This window comes from Geotrypetes seraphini, chromosome 4 (assembly GCF_902459505.1).
Source record: "Geotrypetes seraphini chromosome 4, aGeoSer1.1, whole genome shotgun sequence".
Taxonomy (NCBI): domain Eukaryota; kingdom Metazoa; phylum Chordata; class Amphibia; order Gymnophiona; family Dermophiidae; genus Geotrypetes; species Geotrypetes seraphini.
This window is the reverse complement of record NC_047087.1, coordinates 64,953,559-64,970,849: the sequence shown is the minus strand read 5'-3', so window position 1 is coordinate 64,970,849 and position 17,291 is coordinate 64,953,559. Positions and strand designations below refer to the sequence as shown.

Genomic DNA, 17,291 nt, shown 5'->3' with positions numbered 1-17,291 from the left:
GCATGCACTAATATCCATGTTAAACAACTAACATGGATTTGGGCATACAGTGAGTGGGGAATGAGCAAGGAAGGCATCTTACAGTCAGCATGGATGTAGTTATTGTATGTTAACTCTTATCATTGGAAATAATTAAGAGCTGTTAATGTCACACTAAGAAGTTCAGCTAACTGCATCATGGTACCTGCTATTCAGTTAACATATAGTAAAGAAATTTTCCTTGAATTACCTAAATAACAGACTATGGAAACACCTCAAAATTTGGTCATTAATCCATAGTAACTTCAAAGGGTAATGACTTCTCACAATATCACTGTTATAAGATGTGTTAGTTCTACAGTTATTAATATGCTTATTGATTAATATAATTTGAGTTAGATAGATTTTTTTCTTATGGTTTCTGCAGATTGAGGATAGAGGAAAAATTCAAATGTGAAATTTTACTTTGCCCGTATTTTTTTTTTTTTTGTAATTTTATATTATTGTGGTGAGTATTGGGTATGGTAAAAGGATGTTCCCAAGATGTGGACTAGTAGAATTTGATGTGTGAATTTAAATCATGTATATTTTTTGTTCTTTTCTTTCTCTTAGGTTTTTTTTTTTTTGGTAAAGATTATGTGCTCCTTTTATCAAGCTGCGCTAGCAGTTTAATGCACGTAATACCGTGCGCTAAATTGCCGGCCGCGCTAGCCACTACCGTCTCCTCTTGAGCAGGCGGTAGTTTTTGCCAGCGCGGGGGTTAACGCATGATGAAAAGTCACGCGTGTTAACCCCGCTAGCACAGCTTGATAAAAGGAGCCCTATATAAATTCTAATTTTAATAAAATATGCCTATTGACATATTGAATCCTTCTGTTTCATAAAGTACAACTATTATATATGTAAATCTGTAAGCGTTTGGCATTTTTCTGTAGTCATGCAAAAGAAATGAATCTTAAATGCAGTCTCCATTTGTACATTTAGCAGTAAACCCAGCCAGCAGATTAACTGTCCCCCTTTACTGTATTCATGATATCCTGTTTGTCTGTTTAGATTGTAAGCTTTTTTTTTAGCAGAGACTGTCTTCTTTGTGACTCTGTACAGCACTGTGTACATCTGGTAGCACTATAGAAATAATTAATAGTAGTAGTAGTAGTAATTAGTTACCTAGCTCATCCCGAATTAAGACAGTAGTCTTTGCACCACGTGCACAAATGCAGGCTTGTAGATCTTCCACTCCAATGTTAGGAAGATAGACATCATAAAGGGCAACAACAATGTAAAGCAAGTCTTGAACGGATATCTGCAATTAAATGGAAATGTTATTTATTGATTTAGAAATTTTGTAATGAAAATTGTAAACATAGAATAACCATGCTAAACCACTTGTATGGATAAATGTCATGATACAGGAAAAAAAGAAGAAAAACAATCATATAACGGGGAAATATTCAGTATCATCCACACAACCACAAGAATGAGCGTGAAGCCATAAGAACATAAGAATAGCCATACTGGGTTAGATCAATTGTCCATCTAGCCCAATATTCAGTTTCTAACAGTGGCTAATCCAGGTCATAAGTGCCTGGCAGAAACTCAAATGGAAGCAGCATTTCATGCTGCCGATCCCAGAGCAAGCAATAGCTTCCCCCATGTCTGTCTCAATAGCAGACTATGGACTTTTCCTCCAGGAACTTGTCCAAGCCTTATTAAACCAGGCTATGTTAACCACTATTACACATCCTCCAGCAATGAGTTCCAGAGATTAAGTATTTGTTGAATGAAAAAATGTTTTCTCCTATCTGTTTTAAAAGTATTTCCATGTAACTTCCTTGAGTGTCCCCTAGTTTTTGTAATTTTTGAAAGAGTAAAATATCAATTCACTTTTACCCTTTCTGTACCACTTAGGATTTTGTAGATCTCAATCATATCCCCCCTTAGCTGTCTCTTTTCCAAGCTGAAGAGCCCTAGCCTCTTTAGCCTTTCCTCATATGAGAGGAGTTCCATCCCCTCAATCATTTTGGTCACTCTTCTTTAAACCTTTCCTAATTCCGCTATATCTTTTTTGAGTTACAGTGATCAGAACTGAACACAAGACGAGGTTGTACCATGGATTAATACAGAGGTATTATAATATTCTTGGCAATAGAAACTGCCAAGGTTCTTGAAGTGATGTCAAAGGCATCAAATACAGAGCATGACATATTCCCTTGTTTCAAAAGGTAATTTGTAACATGTTGGAAAGTGTCTGGATGATCTGATGGAATACATTGTTCAAATACAGATATATATATAGCTAGGTGATGCAGAGTTCCATGTTAACAGTCACTGCCCAGGAAAAGGAATTAGGTGTCATCACTGAGGATACACTGAAACCCTCAACTCGATGTGCGGCCGCTGCTAAGAAAGCAAATAGAATTCTAAGAATTATCAGGAAAGGAATGAAAAACAAAGATGAAAATGTTATGATGCCCTTGTATAACTCTATGGTAAAGCCGCATCTGGAATACTGCATGCAATTCTGATCACCGTATCTCAAAAAAGATTTAGCGGAATTAGAAAAAGCACAGAGATGGGTGACAAAAATGATAATAGGGAAGAAAGACACAGAGAGAAAAACACTGAATGGGGGAAGAGAGACAGATGGGATGAATTTTAAAAATACTACATGAGAATCTAAAAAATCCAGACTGTCCCAATCCCCAAGTAGTCCAGATTTTAGGACCTGTACTGTATATGCAAGCCTTATAGAGCCATATTAGCCAATCCCAAATACAGCGAGTTACAAAAGTTTAAGTTTGTGATATCTAAAGTCTGCACTACATATAATTCCCCTTCACCCTTTAGTCTCACAGTGCCACTTTTGCACTTCTGGATAATGTTTGTCAAATTTCTTCTTTTTTTACTTTTTTGTAAGTATTTGAAGGCTTACCTCTTTCAGAAGGGTTTTTCAAAATCTGTGATGGGTTTCTGTCATTACTGTTATACCATTTACCTGCTCATATGTTTTTGAAAATTCAACTTTTAATTAGGTTTCCTTTTTTTAATATGTAAGATTGTTTATTTTGAGAAATTCTGAGTGTGATGTATTTAGTATTTTAACGTTAGGATGTGTTTGTTTAATTATGCTTATGTGTGTTTTTTGTAACCCATGTAGATTTTTGGATATGCAGGATAGAAATGTTTTTAAATAAATAAAAAGGATGGGACAACTTCCCTATGAGAAAAGGCTACAGCAGCTAGGGCTCTTCAGCCGCTCTTCAGGTGGCTCAGGGGTGATATGATAGAGGTCTATAAAATACTGAGTGGAGTGGAAAGGGTAGATGTGAATCGCTTGTTTACTCTTTTCAAAAATACTAGGACTAGAGGGCGATGAAGCTTCTAAGTAGTAGATTTAAAATAAACTGAAGAAAATATTTCTTCATACAGCATGTAATTAAACTCTGGAATTCGTTGCTGGAGAATGTGGTGGAATTAGTTAGCTTGGCAGGGTTTTAAAAGGTTTGGATAAATTCATAAAAGAGAAGTCCTAGGGCAAGCAGCATAAAATCTATTTTACTGCTTGGGATCTAGCTTGGTACTTATGTTCTTACCTGGGACCTGGGTTGGCCACTTTTGGAAAAAGAATACTGGGCTTGATGGACTTTTAGTCTATACCAGTATGGCAATTCTTATGTTCTTATGTACTTGCTGCTCTAATAGGATTGGCCATAACATCTGAAGCTGTCATTCAGGCTGGTATATACTGTTTCATTCACATCTTTGAGGAGGTGAGATAGGGTCAGCAACCACTAAGGGATTAAGGGGAGCAGCCTCCATGCCTCCAGTAGTCATCTGCTCAGTTTGGCCACCTTTTTGGCATTTATTTGTTATTTGAAATAGGTCTAGCCTCAAACGTCCAAGTTTTGCCTTGGATGTTTTCTGCAATGTTCCATTATTGCAGAGAAATGTCCAAATCTTAAATCTGTCCTATTCCTTCCCAAAATACACCTCCTTGAGATTTAGACGCACTGCAGACAAACAGCATAGAAAACCATCTAAAAAGTGGGTTTTGAAAATGACAATTCAGATGTTTTATCAAATGCTACTTTATAACATTTATTTAGACATTTTTCTCTTTTTGGAAAATGAGCTCCTTTTTGAACTATGAGATCACATTTAATACTGCCTATGTTTTATACCTAATTCAGTGATCTTTGCTATATTGGTAGGACAACACACCCTGGGTGACTGAGGTTAAATGAAGATAAGTCACTGCTCTGGTGACCTACCTGTGCAAAAACAGCATACACTTTGCTGCTCATTTTCAAAGCAGGTTGATGTTTCCTTGGGCATTTTTAGATGCTAAAACTGTCCAAATTGCAATTTTGGACTGACAGAATGTGGTGCATCCAAATAGTAAAGAGGTATATGTTGTGGGCTTATTTTGGGCAGAATAGGGAGGCCAAAAGTAGGACATCTAACAGTGATAATTGAATGGGAAAAATGTGCAGATCTAAAAAGAAAGACATCTTTATTCAGACCTGTTTCAATCACATTCTGGGTACAAAACAGTGCTCTGATTGAACAGCTAACCAGTGGAGAGATTTAGACCTGACCCCTCATGAATCCCCTTATGGTTACTGTCCCTCTCCCTCATCCCTGAAAATGACACCGAAATGGAAACTAGGATCCCTCACAATATCAGGTATTATGGGCATTCTGAACTAGAGGTCTGCACAGGAATAGGGATCAAGGGAATCCCGCGGGTCCTGCAGGGATCCCCTCCCCTAGGTCAACAGGACTCCCATGGGGACCCCTCCCAGGCCCACGGGACTCCCACGGGGATGGAACTGGGGTTCCTATCTTCCTGACTCGAGGCCTACCTTATTTCCAGTCTGGTGCTGCGCCGAGCTACATCCAGTCCTGAAGAATCAGCAGCATGTCACAAAGGCATGGAGCTCATCACGTAGGCAGTAAACTCAGCACAGGCACATATTGGTTCAGCTGCAGCACAATGGGCCAATCACAAACAAACTCAGAGTTTTAAGGTCGTTTGTGATTGGCCCATTGTGCTGCAGCTGAACCAATGTGTGCTTGTGCTGAGCTTACTGCCTAAGTGAAGAGCTCCAGACTGTAACGCTCCTTGCTTCTATGTCTCTTCGCAGCCCCGGTGTTCTCGACTAGGTGAGACCCATGCAGGGGAAGGGTTGGAATACTGCTTCTGTTACGGAAGGGTGGCGGTTATCGCAATGATCTCAGACTAACCGTCTTCTCCCCCCCTTAGCAGCTTGTAACGGGGTAAAATAGGTCCTTTATCAGGCAAAGTGGTGAAGGTGCTCGGCAGAAGTCAGGCACTTAAAAAGACCTGGTTTTGCCTCCCTGGCGTGCATGGTAAAAATCAGAGCGCTATAACTGATGCCATGGGAAAAACCAGAAGTGGATCAACTTCTTTGGTTGGTCCGGATTAAGGTAGAAACCGTGAGCTTGCTAAGGGGGAAGGGAAGGAAAAAAAGTTGTAATAGAGATGCCAAGTTTTCTATCAGCTACACACTGAAATCCTCTCCTAGGTGGTTGATGATATGATCAGCATAACACTAGAAACATCACATTCAGCCAGTGCAGGGCCTTGAGAATCTGCACATGCTGAAGGCATATTGCCTCCCACCCCCATCTGAAACCTCCTGCTATAGAGGGAGTGGGAGCTGGCAGATCTTGAGCATGCACAGATGCTCAAGGCCCCATACCAATTTACCATGATGCTTCTGGTGTTATGCTGATCACAGTGTTGAACCCAGGAGAAGGAGGTAAGGAAGTAAAAAAAAACAAACCCTTTCAGGGAAGGTGGAAGGAGAAAGAAAGATGTTGGACAGCAGAAGGGGGTGGGAGAGAGGGAGAAAAGAAATAATAGACACCATGGGGGAGGGGAATTGACACCACAAGAGACGGAGAGGTGAGAAATATCATGGATGTCTACAAATTTAAATTATCAGCAGTTGCAGTATTTACTGTTTATGTAGTCTTTGTAGTTAGTACAGTATGTCTGACTCCTCCAGAATACCCACATTTCTACCTTCAATATATTTTCAAAGATAACATTTTCACTTGAAAAAAAGAGGGGAAACAGTTATCTCAGTTTACATTTGTATGAGATTATATTCAAATATATACAGTAATTGGCAGCTTAACCCCTAGCAATACTACAACCAGTGGCGTACCTAGGGTATGTGGCACCCGGGGCCCATCATTTTTTGACACCCCCCCCCCCCCCATGTAAAATTTTTTTTTTTTTTTTTTGCAATAACCATGAAATGGAATAAATGGTCAGAATAGAAACAGGCAGTGAAAATTTTCTTTTATTGAACCTCATTTATGTAACCATTATTCCAAACATAACATAACATAAATTATGTCTGAATTGTCATGACATCAGAAGTACATATGGAGTAGTTGCAGGTGATGCTTGGGACAGTTCTGATTATGTTAGTTTGGTTTTATGTGTTTTTTGAATAGAAGGGTTTTTATTTCTTTTTTTAAGGTTTTGTAGTTTGTGGTCGAGGTCAATAGGTTGTAGAGTTGGGGGTCAAGTGTTGCAGCTCGAATGGCTAGGAGGTTGTCGAACAGTTTTTTTCTTTTGACGTTTTTGGTTGGAGGGTGTGTGAATGGTGCGTGAGTTCTCCTATGTCTGTTTGAAGTGGATTGAATTATTTAGCTGAAGAAATTAGTTACCCCCCCCATTCCACACACATTAATTCTCTTCCATTTTTGTTCCCATTATAAAAAAACACTGATAAGTTCCCAGGAAAAAAATACATTAAAATAAGAAGTGAAAACAAAGGCCCCTACAGATGAGAACATAACATAAGAATAGCCTAACTGGGTCACACCAATGGTCCATCATGCCCAGTAGCCCATTCTCATGGTAGCCAATAGTGCTGCCCGATTCAGAGAAAAATATTTCATTCGATTCGATTCACCCTGTTGAATCGATTTTTCGATTAGATTCACTGTTAATGACACCGCTTTTTAAGTTTAAACAAAGTATAACAATAAATTTCACAACAACAATAAATTTCACAAAGTACTTAAAAAAAAAAAATCACATTTTTCCATTAAAGCAGTTCTGGAGACATTTGCTTGAACAGTCTTTTTTCCCAGTCCATAAGCAAGCAATATGAAAAAGATTTCCTTAATTATCTACTCAAACATTTTTGCTATTTACTTTCATTGTACCTAGACTATTATTCAGTAGAAAAAATTTAGTTTGTTCAATCAAGCAGAACATTCACTCATAGAAGTCCAATGTCCACACAGGATTTGATTGAACAAACCAAATTTTTTCTACTGAATAATAGTTTAGGTATACTGAATAGCAAAAATGTTAAAGCCACACAGAAAAGCAGTAAAAGTCAATAGGTTCTCCAAGTGGGAACAACCTGATGTCTCAGCACTTGAGGAAAAGACCACGTAATAATGTTTATAAGATAAATCATATAAATGATTATACTGAAGCAGGGTGTCCTCAGCGTGAGAGGTAAGCGAGAGGAGAGAATTCTCCAGTGCTTTACACAATAAGGCTCCTCTGCCTGCAGTGCACACCATCATAGGACACCTGAGGTGTGCTCAAATTAATCAATGTGATAAATTAAACAGTGATAAACAATTGGTCAATCACAAGAGTGCAAGATCAAACAGGTTGTTCCCACTCAGAGAACCTATTGACTTTACTGCTTTTCTGTGTGAGTAGATAATTAAGCAAATTTCTGATAGCCTACAGAACTGATTCTCACCTTCCATCCCCAGCCCCCAAGACTTACCAGACCCCCCCTGCCGATGCATTTACTTACTGCCTGAACTGGATATTAAATCGTGGGGAAGAGAGGAGAAATGCGGGGAAAGAGCCAGCCAAAACTAGTATTTGTTGCTGCTGAGTGCACCAATCCAGGGCAAGCAGACGCTTCCCCCATGTCTTAATAACAAACAATGGACTTTTCCTCCAGGAATTTGTCCAAACCTTTCTTAAAACCAGCTACGCTATCTATTTTTAACATAACTTCTGGCCACTTCATTTTTAAGCTTAGATCTTTCCTTCCAAACAGAGACCTTGCTAGATGTCAAATACAGCACAAGGTAACTTCACATGGACTTAACTGTGCAGGAAATGAATCTCCTCATACACCCACCATATAGTGCAAAAATGTGCAAAGGTCTGTTTTTTTCTTTTGATCACTACATAGCCTAATGCCACACAAGCAGCGCTGTTACAAACATATTCTGAAGGTCAATGCTAAGGTTGACAAAGTTTCCTTCCTTGGACCAGAAGGAGATACTGACAAACCACTGGAAGAGATTCTAAAACAACTACCCAGAAATAACACCCAAAGACCCACTCAGTGTGTGAACCAGTTGAGTGGAGTGGACTAACTGGGGGTGGAAATGGGCCCAGAGTTTGCTCAGCAGAATTTCCCAGACTACCTCTTCCTCTCAACACACTGACATGCTACCACCACCACCAACACTAGGAACACCTCACCGAGTATGCCAGCAATGCTTATAAACTTTATAAAACACATTATTATATTTTCTTATAAAGCATATATTTTAACTGAACTCAGCCTTGCCATTCATAAAAATAGAAAAGTTCCCATTTCAAGCTGTCTCATGTACACTTTTCAAATCTAACATATTGTAATCACACAACAGAAAATAAAATTATTTTTTCTACCTTTTGTTCTCTGATCAATATTCAAATCTTGTTGGTCCCAGGCTCTTGTTGTCTTGCTTGCCAGGGTCTCCTTTCTCCGTGCTAACCATCCGTCTGCCATCTCTGTTCTCCCCTTCCGTTTCCCTTCCCTCTCCCGGAGATCTGGCATCTTTCCTTTTTTTTGTCTCCATCCACAGATTCACCTTTTCTCAACTCCCCACCACCCCAGGATCCACCATCTCTCCCTTTCTGTTCCCAACTATCCTCCTATCCAGTATCTCTATCCCCCCTCCACACCATCCCCTGTTTCCAAGTTCTCTCCCTTTCTGTTCCTTCCCTCCCTAAATCCCATTATGCACCATCTCTCTCCCACTCCTCTGTTTTTAGACCCATTATTTCTAACCCCCAAAGTCTGGCATATGCACGTATCTTTGAACCCCCCCTTCCCTCTCTCCCTCTGTGTACTTTTACACCAGGACCCCCCCTCCCCCGAAGGTCTGTCCCCCCTCCGAAGGGCTACACCCCACCCCTGAAGACCTGCACCCCCCCCGAAGGACTTTACCTCCCACCCGAAGGTCTGTCCCCCTCTGAAGGCCTAAACCCCATCCCTGAAGGCCTGCACCCTCCCCGAAGGATTGTACCCCCCACCCGAAGGTCTGTCCTCCCCTGAAGGCCTGCATCCATCCCGAAGGCCTGCACCCACCCCGAATGCCTGCACCCACCCCGAAGGCCTGCACCCACCCCGAAGGCCTGCACCCCCGAAGGCCTGTCCCCCCCCTTGAAGGCCTGACCCCCCCTTGAAGGCCTGCCTGCTTGTCCCCCCTTGAAGCCCTGTCCCCCCTTAAAGGTCTGCCTGTCCCACCCCCTTGTAGGCCTGTCCCCCCTTAAAGGTCTGCCTGTCCCACCCCCTTGTAGGCCTGTCCCCCCCTTGAAGGCCTGACCCCCCCTTGAAGGCCTGTCCCCCCCCTTGAAGGTTGGCACCCCCCCAAAGGCCTGCACCCCCTTGAAGGCCTGTCCCACCCCCTTGTAGGCCTGTCCCCCCCTTGAAGGCCTGCCTGCTTGTCCCCCCTTGAAGGCCTGTCCCCCCCTTTGAAGGCCTGCACCCCCCCTTGAAGGTTGGCACCCCCCCAAAGGCCTGCACCCCCTTGAAGGCCTGTCCCACCCCCTTGTAGGCCTGTCCCCCCCTTGAAGGCCTGCCTGCCTGTCCCCCCCTTGAAGGCCTGTCCCCTCCCTTGAAGGCCTGCACCCCCTTGAAGGTCTGCACCCCCCCCCGAAGGCCTGCACCCCCCCCGAAGGCCTGTCCCCCCACTTGAAGGCCTGCCTGCCTGTCCCCCCCTTGAAGGCCTGCACCCCCTTGAAGGTCGGCACCCCCCCCTGAAGGCCTGTCCCCCCTTGAAGGCCTGTCCCCCCCCCTTGTAGGCCTGCACCCCCTTGTAGGCCTGTCCCCCCCCCCTTATAGGCCTGTCCCCCCCTTGAAGGCCTGCCTGCCTGTCCCCCCTTGAAGGCCTGTCCCCCCCTTTGAAGGCCTGCACCCCCCCTTGAAGGTTGGCACCCCCCCAAAGGCCTGCACCCCCTTGAAGGCCTGTTCCACCCCCTTGTAGGCCTGTCCCCCCCTTGAAGGCCTGCCTGCCTGTCCCCCCCCTTGAAGGCCTGTCCCCTCCCTTGAAGGCCTGCACCCCCTTGAAGGTCTGCACCCCCCCCGAAGGCCTGCACCCCCCCGAAGGCCTGTCCCTCCACTTGAAGGCCTGCCTGCCTGTCCCCCCCCTTGAAGGCCTGCCCCCCCTTGAAGGTCGGCACCCCCCCCTGAAGGCATGCACCCCCCCTGAAGGCCTGTCCCCCCTTGAAGGCCTGTCCCCCCCCCCCTTGTAGGCCTGCACCCCCTTGTAGGCTTGTCCCCCCCCCCTTATAGGCCTGTCCCCCCCCTTGAAGGCCTGCCTGCCTGTCCCCCCCCCTTGAAGGCCTGCACCCCCTTGAAGGTCTGCACCCCCCCCGAAGGCCTGCACCCCCCCGAAGGCCTGTCCCTCCACTTGAAGGCCTGCCTGCCTGTCCCCCCCTTGAAGGCCTGCACCCCCTTGAAGGTCGGCACCCCCCCTGAAGGCATGCACCCCCCCTGAAGGCCTGTCCCCCCTTGAAGGCCTGTCCCCCCCCCCCTTGTAGGCCTGCACCCCCTTGTAGGCTTGTCCCCCCCCCTTATAGGCCTGTCCCCCCCCTTGAAGGCCTGCCTGCCTGTCCCCCCCCTTGAAGGCCTGCACCCCCTTGAAGGTCTGCACCCCCCCCGAAGACCTGCACCCCCCCCTTGAAGGCCTGCCTGCCTGCCAGTCACCCCCCTCCCCCTTGAAAGTCTGCCTGCCCGCCCGCCCGCCCCACCCTGAAGGCCTGATGCCCCGACCCACCCCGAAGGACCATTCGCCCCCCTGGCCTCCCCGCACTACCTATGAAGCAGCCGCAGCAGGATCGCGACGTCAGCTATCTTTGCGCTGCTTAGGAGCTGCTTCCTGCGCCGCGGTCCCGCCCCCTCCTCTGACGTCAGAGGAGGGACGGGACCGCGGCGCAGGAAGCAGCGCCCAAGCAGCTGAGGGATTGCTGACGTCGCGATCCTGCTGCGGGCTGCTTCATAGGTGTGCTGGAAGGTCAGTGGGGCGAGCGGTCCTTCGGGCGTGGGGGGGGACTGAGCGGCAAGGCCGGGAACACCCCCTCAGGGCTGGTACCCGGGGCGGCCCGCCCCCCCCGCCCCCCCCTAGGTACGCCACTGACTACAACATTCCTGCAAAGAGTCAAGAGGTGCAATTTTAAACCCAAGTGTTGGATGGAGATTGAGCAATCTGGAATCACTCTTTCTCCTCTTTATATCACCAGAAAAACAACTGGTAATGTCTGAGGAGCAAAGGGATCTCCAGGTAGGGAGGTGTTTTACTTGTTCAGAGGGGTGGGTAGGAATAAGAATACAGGTTCTGTCAACATATTTTTAAATCTAGAAGTGGCTGTCTCATTATAAAATGGGAAGGCTATTATATAGCACAGTTACTTACGGTAACAAGTGTTATCCAGGGACAGCAGGCAAATATTCTCACGTGTGTGTGTCATCCTTGGAGCCCGGTATGGACAATGGTAAAGTATACTGTCACTTAAAGCTTTTAGCAAAGCTTCGAGACTGCCCGCACCGTGCATATGCAAGTGACTTCCTGCCCAACATCAGCTTGTGAGATCATCAGTTCTATGCCCAAGTGAAGAAGCCAACTCGGGGCAGGTTGTGAGAATATCTGCCTGCTGAACCTGGATAGCACCTATTACAATAAGTAACTGTGTTTTATCCTTAGACAAGCAGGCAGCATATTCTCACATGTGGGATTCCCTAGCTTTACTAAAGGGATGAAGGGAGAATTGGCCTTTAAGGAAATAAATGCTTTTTGCCTTGCAAGAAAATCAGGTATACTGTCTGAGATTAATCTATTTTCCTTCACTTGTCTCTGCCTACTCATCAGAAGAATCCCATCCTCAACAAGAGGAAAAAGGGAAGAACCCAGGGAAAAAGCACAGTTACTTACCGTAACAGGTGTTATCCAGGGACAGCAGGCAGATATTCTTGACTGATGGGTGACGGCACCGACGGAGCCCCGGTACGGACAATTTTAGAGTGATTGCACTCTAAGAACTTTAGAAAGTTCTAGCTAGGCCGCACCGCGCGTGCGCGAGTGCCTTCCCGCCCGACGGAGGCGCGCGGTCCCCAGTTAGGATAAGCCAGTTAAGAAGCCAACCCGGGGAGGTGGGAGGGACGCAAGAATATCTGCCTGCTGTCCCTGGATAACACCTGTTACGGTAAGTAACTGTGCTTTATCCCAGGACAAGCAGGCAGCATATTCTTGACTGATGGGTGACCTCCAAGCTAACAAGAAGAGGGACGGAGGGAAGGTTGGCCATTAGGAAAACAAATTTTGTAAAACAGATTGGCCGAAGTGTCCATCCCGTCTGGAGAATGCATCCAGACAATAGTGAGATGTAAAAGTATGAACTGAGGACCAAGTAGCAGCCTTGCAGATTTCCTCAATGGAAGTGGAACGGAGGAAAGCTACAGACGCTGCCATAGCTCTAATCTTGTGGCCCGTGACAGAACCTTCCAGTGTCAGGCCCGACTGAGCATAACAGAATGAAACGCAAGCAGCAAGCCAATTGGACAGGGTGCGTTTAGATACAGGATGACCCAACTTGTTAGGATCAAAGGACAAAAACAGTTGAGGAGATGATCTGTGAGGTTTGGTGCGTTCAAGATAGTAAGCCAGAGCACGTTTACAATCCAAGGTGTGCAAAGCCTGTTCACCTGGATTAGAATGAGGCTTTGGGAAAAAAACAGGTAGAACGATGGATTGGTTAAGATGAAACTCAGACACAACCTTAGGAAGGAATTTTGGATGTGTACGGAGGATGACCTTATCATGGTGAAAAACAGTGAAAGGTGGATCAGCCACCAGTGCATGGAGCTCACTGACCCTCCTGGCGGAAGTGAGAGCTATAAGAAAGACCACTTTCCAAGTTATAAATTTAAAATGCGTTGTGGCCAAAGGCTCGAAAGGAGGCTTCATTAACGCAGAAAGAACCACATTAAGATCCCATACAACAGGAGGGGCCTTAAGAGGTGGCTTCACATTGAAAAGGTCCTTCATGAACCTCGAAACCAAGGGATGAGCTGAGAGGGGTTTTCCATGAATCAGCTCATGAAAAGCTGCAATAGCACTAAGGTGAACTCTTATCGAAGAGGATTTAAGACCAGAGTCAGATAAGGACAAAAGATAGTCCAACACCAGTCCCACTGCTGTAGACATGGGATTATGGTGATGTAAAAGGCACCAGGAAGAAAACCGAGACCACTTTTGTTGGTAACATTGAAGAGTAGACGGTTTCCTGGAGGCATCAATAATAGAACGGACAGGCTGAGAAAGGAGAGAGTGAGCCGAAGTCAGCCCGAGAGATACCAAGCTGTCAGGTGCAGAGACTGTAAGCTGGGATGAAGTAGAGTTTGCTGATGCTGTGTAAGTAGTGAAGGAAACAGTGGAAGAGGTATGGGTTCCCTGGAACTGAGTTGAAGCAGAAGGGAGAACCAATGCTGTCTGGGCCACCGTGGAGCGATGAGAATCATGGTGGTTTGTTCCCTCTTGAGCTTGAATAATGTGCGCAGCATGAGCGGAAGAGGAGGAAATGCATAAAGGAAGAGATTGGTCCAATCCAGGAGAAATGCATCGGGTTCCAGACGGTGAAGAGAGTAAAGTCTGGAGCAAAACAGGGGCAGTTGATGGTTGTGGGGAGCTGCCATAAGATCCACTTGAGGTGTGCCCCATTGAGAGAAAATGGACTGGAGAGTCGAGGGGTCGAGAGTCCATTCGTGAGGTTGAAGAATTCTGCTGAGATTGTCTGCTAAGCAATTCTGTTCCCCTTGGATGTAGACTGCCTTCAGGAATAGGTGACGAGCAGTCGCCCAGGTCCAAATCCTTTGAGCTTCCTGACACAAGAGACAGGATCCCGTCCCTCCCTGTTTGTTGATGTAGTACATTGCAACTTGGTTGTCTGTGCAAATGAGTAGTACCTGAGGAAAAAGAAGATGTTGAAAAGCCTTGAGGGCGTAAAACATCGCTCTGAGTTCCAGGAAATTGATGTGGTGTTTCTTTTCCTGGGCAGTCCAAAACCCCTGAGTTTGGAACTCGTTCAAGTGAGCTCCCCATGCATAGGGGGAGGAATCCGTGGTGATGACCAGTTGATGAGGAGGTAGATGGAACAGCAGACCTCTGGATAGATTTGAAGATGTCAACCACCAAAGAAGCGACTGCCGAAGAGACGAGGTCACAGATATGAGTTGTGAGCAAGGATCCGTCGCTTGAGACCACTGGTTCGCTAAGGTCCATTGAGGAGTACGTAGGTGGAGACGTGCGAAGGGAGTGACATGCACTGTGGAGGCCATGTGGCCCAAGAGTATCATCATGTGGTTTGCAGAGATGGACGTTTGCTGCAACACCCATTGACAGAGATGAAGTATGTTGTGAAGGCGATTTGTTGGAAGAAATGCCCTCATCTGAAGTGTGTCCAGAATGGCTCCAATGAATTGAAGTCGTTGAGTTGGAATTAGATGCGACTTGGGTCGATTGATTTCGAACCCTAACAGTTGAAGGAAGAGAATGGTCTGATTGGTAGCAAGTTGAATGGTCTGAGGAGAATGAGCCTTGATCAGCCAGTCGTCCAGATAAGGGAAGACTTGAAAATTGTGAGAGCGGAGATAAGCTGCGACCACAATCAGACATTTGGTGAATACCCTGGGGGAGGAGGCTAGACCGAAGGGTAACACCTTGTACTGGTAATGATGCTGGTTGATGAGGAAGCGTAGATATTGCCTGGACTTTAGATGGATAGGAATGTGAGTGTACGCCTCCTTGAGATCGAGAGAGCATAGCCAGTCGCCCTTAGAGAGAAGAGGATATAGGGTTGCAAGAGATAACATTTTGAACTTCTCCTTGACCAGACACTTGTTGAGATCTCTGAGATCTAATATAGGTCTGAGGTCTCCGGTCTTTTTGGGTACTAGAAAGTACCGGGAGTAAAATCCCAGGCCTCGCTGGTCTTGAGGAACTGGTTCGATGGCATTGAGAAGGAGGAGGGAGTGAACCTCCTGAGCCAGTAGGAGGGACTGAGAGTGGGTGGAAGCAGACTCTTTTGGCAGGCCTAAAGGTGGAGGAGTCTGGAAATTTAGAGAGTAGCCGTGGGCTATGATTGAAAGAACCCACTGGTCGGAGGTGATTACCTCCCAGCGAGAGAGGAAAATTCGAAGTTGACCCCCTATGGGCTGAGGAAGAGAACAGGAGGGAGGAAGACTGGCTATGCCCTGGAGAAGGGAGTCAAAAGGGCTGTGTCGGCTTAGGTTGAGGAGCAGATTTGACATTAGGCTGTTGCTGCTGACGAGCCTGTTGTTGCTGTTGACGTTGTCTCCTAGGTTGGGGAGGATGAGGTTGAGCCGGCCGAGCCGAAAATCTCCTCTGATAGGAAGATTGTTGTCTAAATGGACGAGGAGGAGGAGGTTTCTTCTTGTTTTTCAACAAGGTGTCCCACCTAGTTTCATGGGCAGATAACTTTTGGGTGGTGGTATCCATGGAATCCCCAAACAGCTCATCCCCCTAGGCAGGGCGCATTGGCAAGTCGATCCTGGTGGTTTACATCCAGGTCTGAGACTCGAAGCCATGCCAACCTTCTCATTGCCACAGACATAGCAGTGGCCCGTGATGTCAGTTCAAAAGTATCATAAATAGAACGGACCATAAACTTTCTGAGTTGCAAAAGGCTAGAGGTGCATTGCTGAAAAGCAGGAAGTTTACGGTCCGGTATATACTTTTGAAAAGAAGTCACCTGTTGGATGAGATGCTTTAGGTAAAAGAGAAGTGGAACGCGTAGTTACCTGAACGGTTGGCCAACATCGCATTTTGGTAAAGGCGTTTCCCAAATTTATCCATGGCCCTGCCCTCTCTGCCAGGAGGGACAGAGGCATAAACACTAGCTCCTGCAGATTTCTTCAGGGTCGACTCCACCAGCAGAGACTCATGGGGGAGTTGGTGTTTGTCGAACCCTGGAATAGGAATCACTTTATAAAGAGATTCAAGTTTTCTCGGGGCTCCTGGTATTGTCAAAGGAGTTTCCAATTTTTTATAGAAAGTTTCCCTCAAGATGTCATGGAGGGGCAACTTTAAAAACTCTTTGGGAGGTTGGTCAAAATCCAAAGCATCGAGAAATGCTTTGGATTTTTTAGAGTCAGACTCTAGAGGAATAGAAAGAGAGTCTGACATCTCCTTTAAGAATTTGGTGAAGGAGGAGTGCTCTGGTTTAGCAGCAGGATCCTGCACCGATGGGTCATCCTCTTCAGACGAATAATCCTCCTCGGTACCGAGGGGATCATCAGAGTCATCCCACAAGTCAGGGTCCCGTACCGATTGAAGGTGGCCCTGAGAGAGTGGAGTGGATGTCTCAGTATGTTTTGTCTTGCGTACCGACTTCCCTGAACGGGTCGATACGGTACCTGGTGACTGCACAGCGGTACGGGATTCAGAGACCGGTACCGGATCAGAAACTGAAAGAACAGTGCGTCGATGAGACCTTGGTTCTGCTGATAGAATAGGCATGGATAAAGATTTCTGCGGTGCCGATAATGCCGATGCCGATAATAGAGGCTGATCGACAATCGGCACCGAAGGCTCAGTGGGTACCGACACTGGAAGGGTCGGAGTCAATAGAGCCGGGAGCAATTGTTGCAGTTGCTCCTTAAGTTGGACCTGAAGGATAGAGGCAATACGCTCATCCAACGTTGGTCCCGATGGCACCAGTACCGGTTTTTTCTTGCTCGGTACCTGTGGTGCAGCTCGACGCTCCGGTGAAGTCGATGCCGATGAAGAGGCAGTAACTTCGATGGGAGCGGAGCGCTTACGGGGTCGGCGCGCAGTCTGCAGGACTTGGCTCACTGCTTGTTCGACTGGCGGCCCGAGGACAGTAGGGGAAGGCTTCTTAGCAGGCTTACCTACTGGTTGCGACACCGGTGATGTAGTTTGCGGTGCCGAAACTGTCGGTGTCGGTTTAGAGGAAGTTGCCGACGTCGATACCGGAGGAA

At 46.3% G+C, this 17,291-nt stretch overlaps 1 protein-coding gene across 1 annotated transcript in view; it reads right to left on the bottom strand.

The window, feature by feature from the left end:
• LOC117359684 overlaps nt 1-17,291 on the bottom strand; it is a 210,815-nt gene that overhangs the window by 161,718 nt on the left and 31,806 nt on the right. Inside the window, exon 3 of the mRNA XM_033942900.1 lies at nt 1,147-1,282. Within this exon, the coding sequence (XP_033798791.1) occupies nt 1,147-1,282 (136 nt within the window). The remainder of the gene's footprint in view (nt 1-1,146; nt 1,283-17,291) is intronic.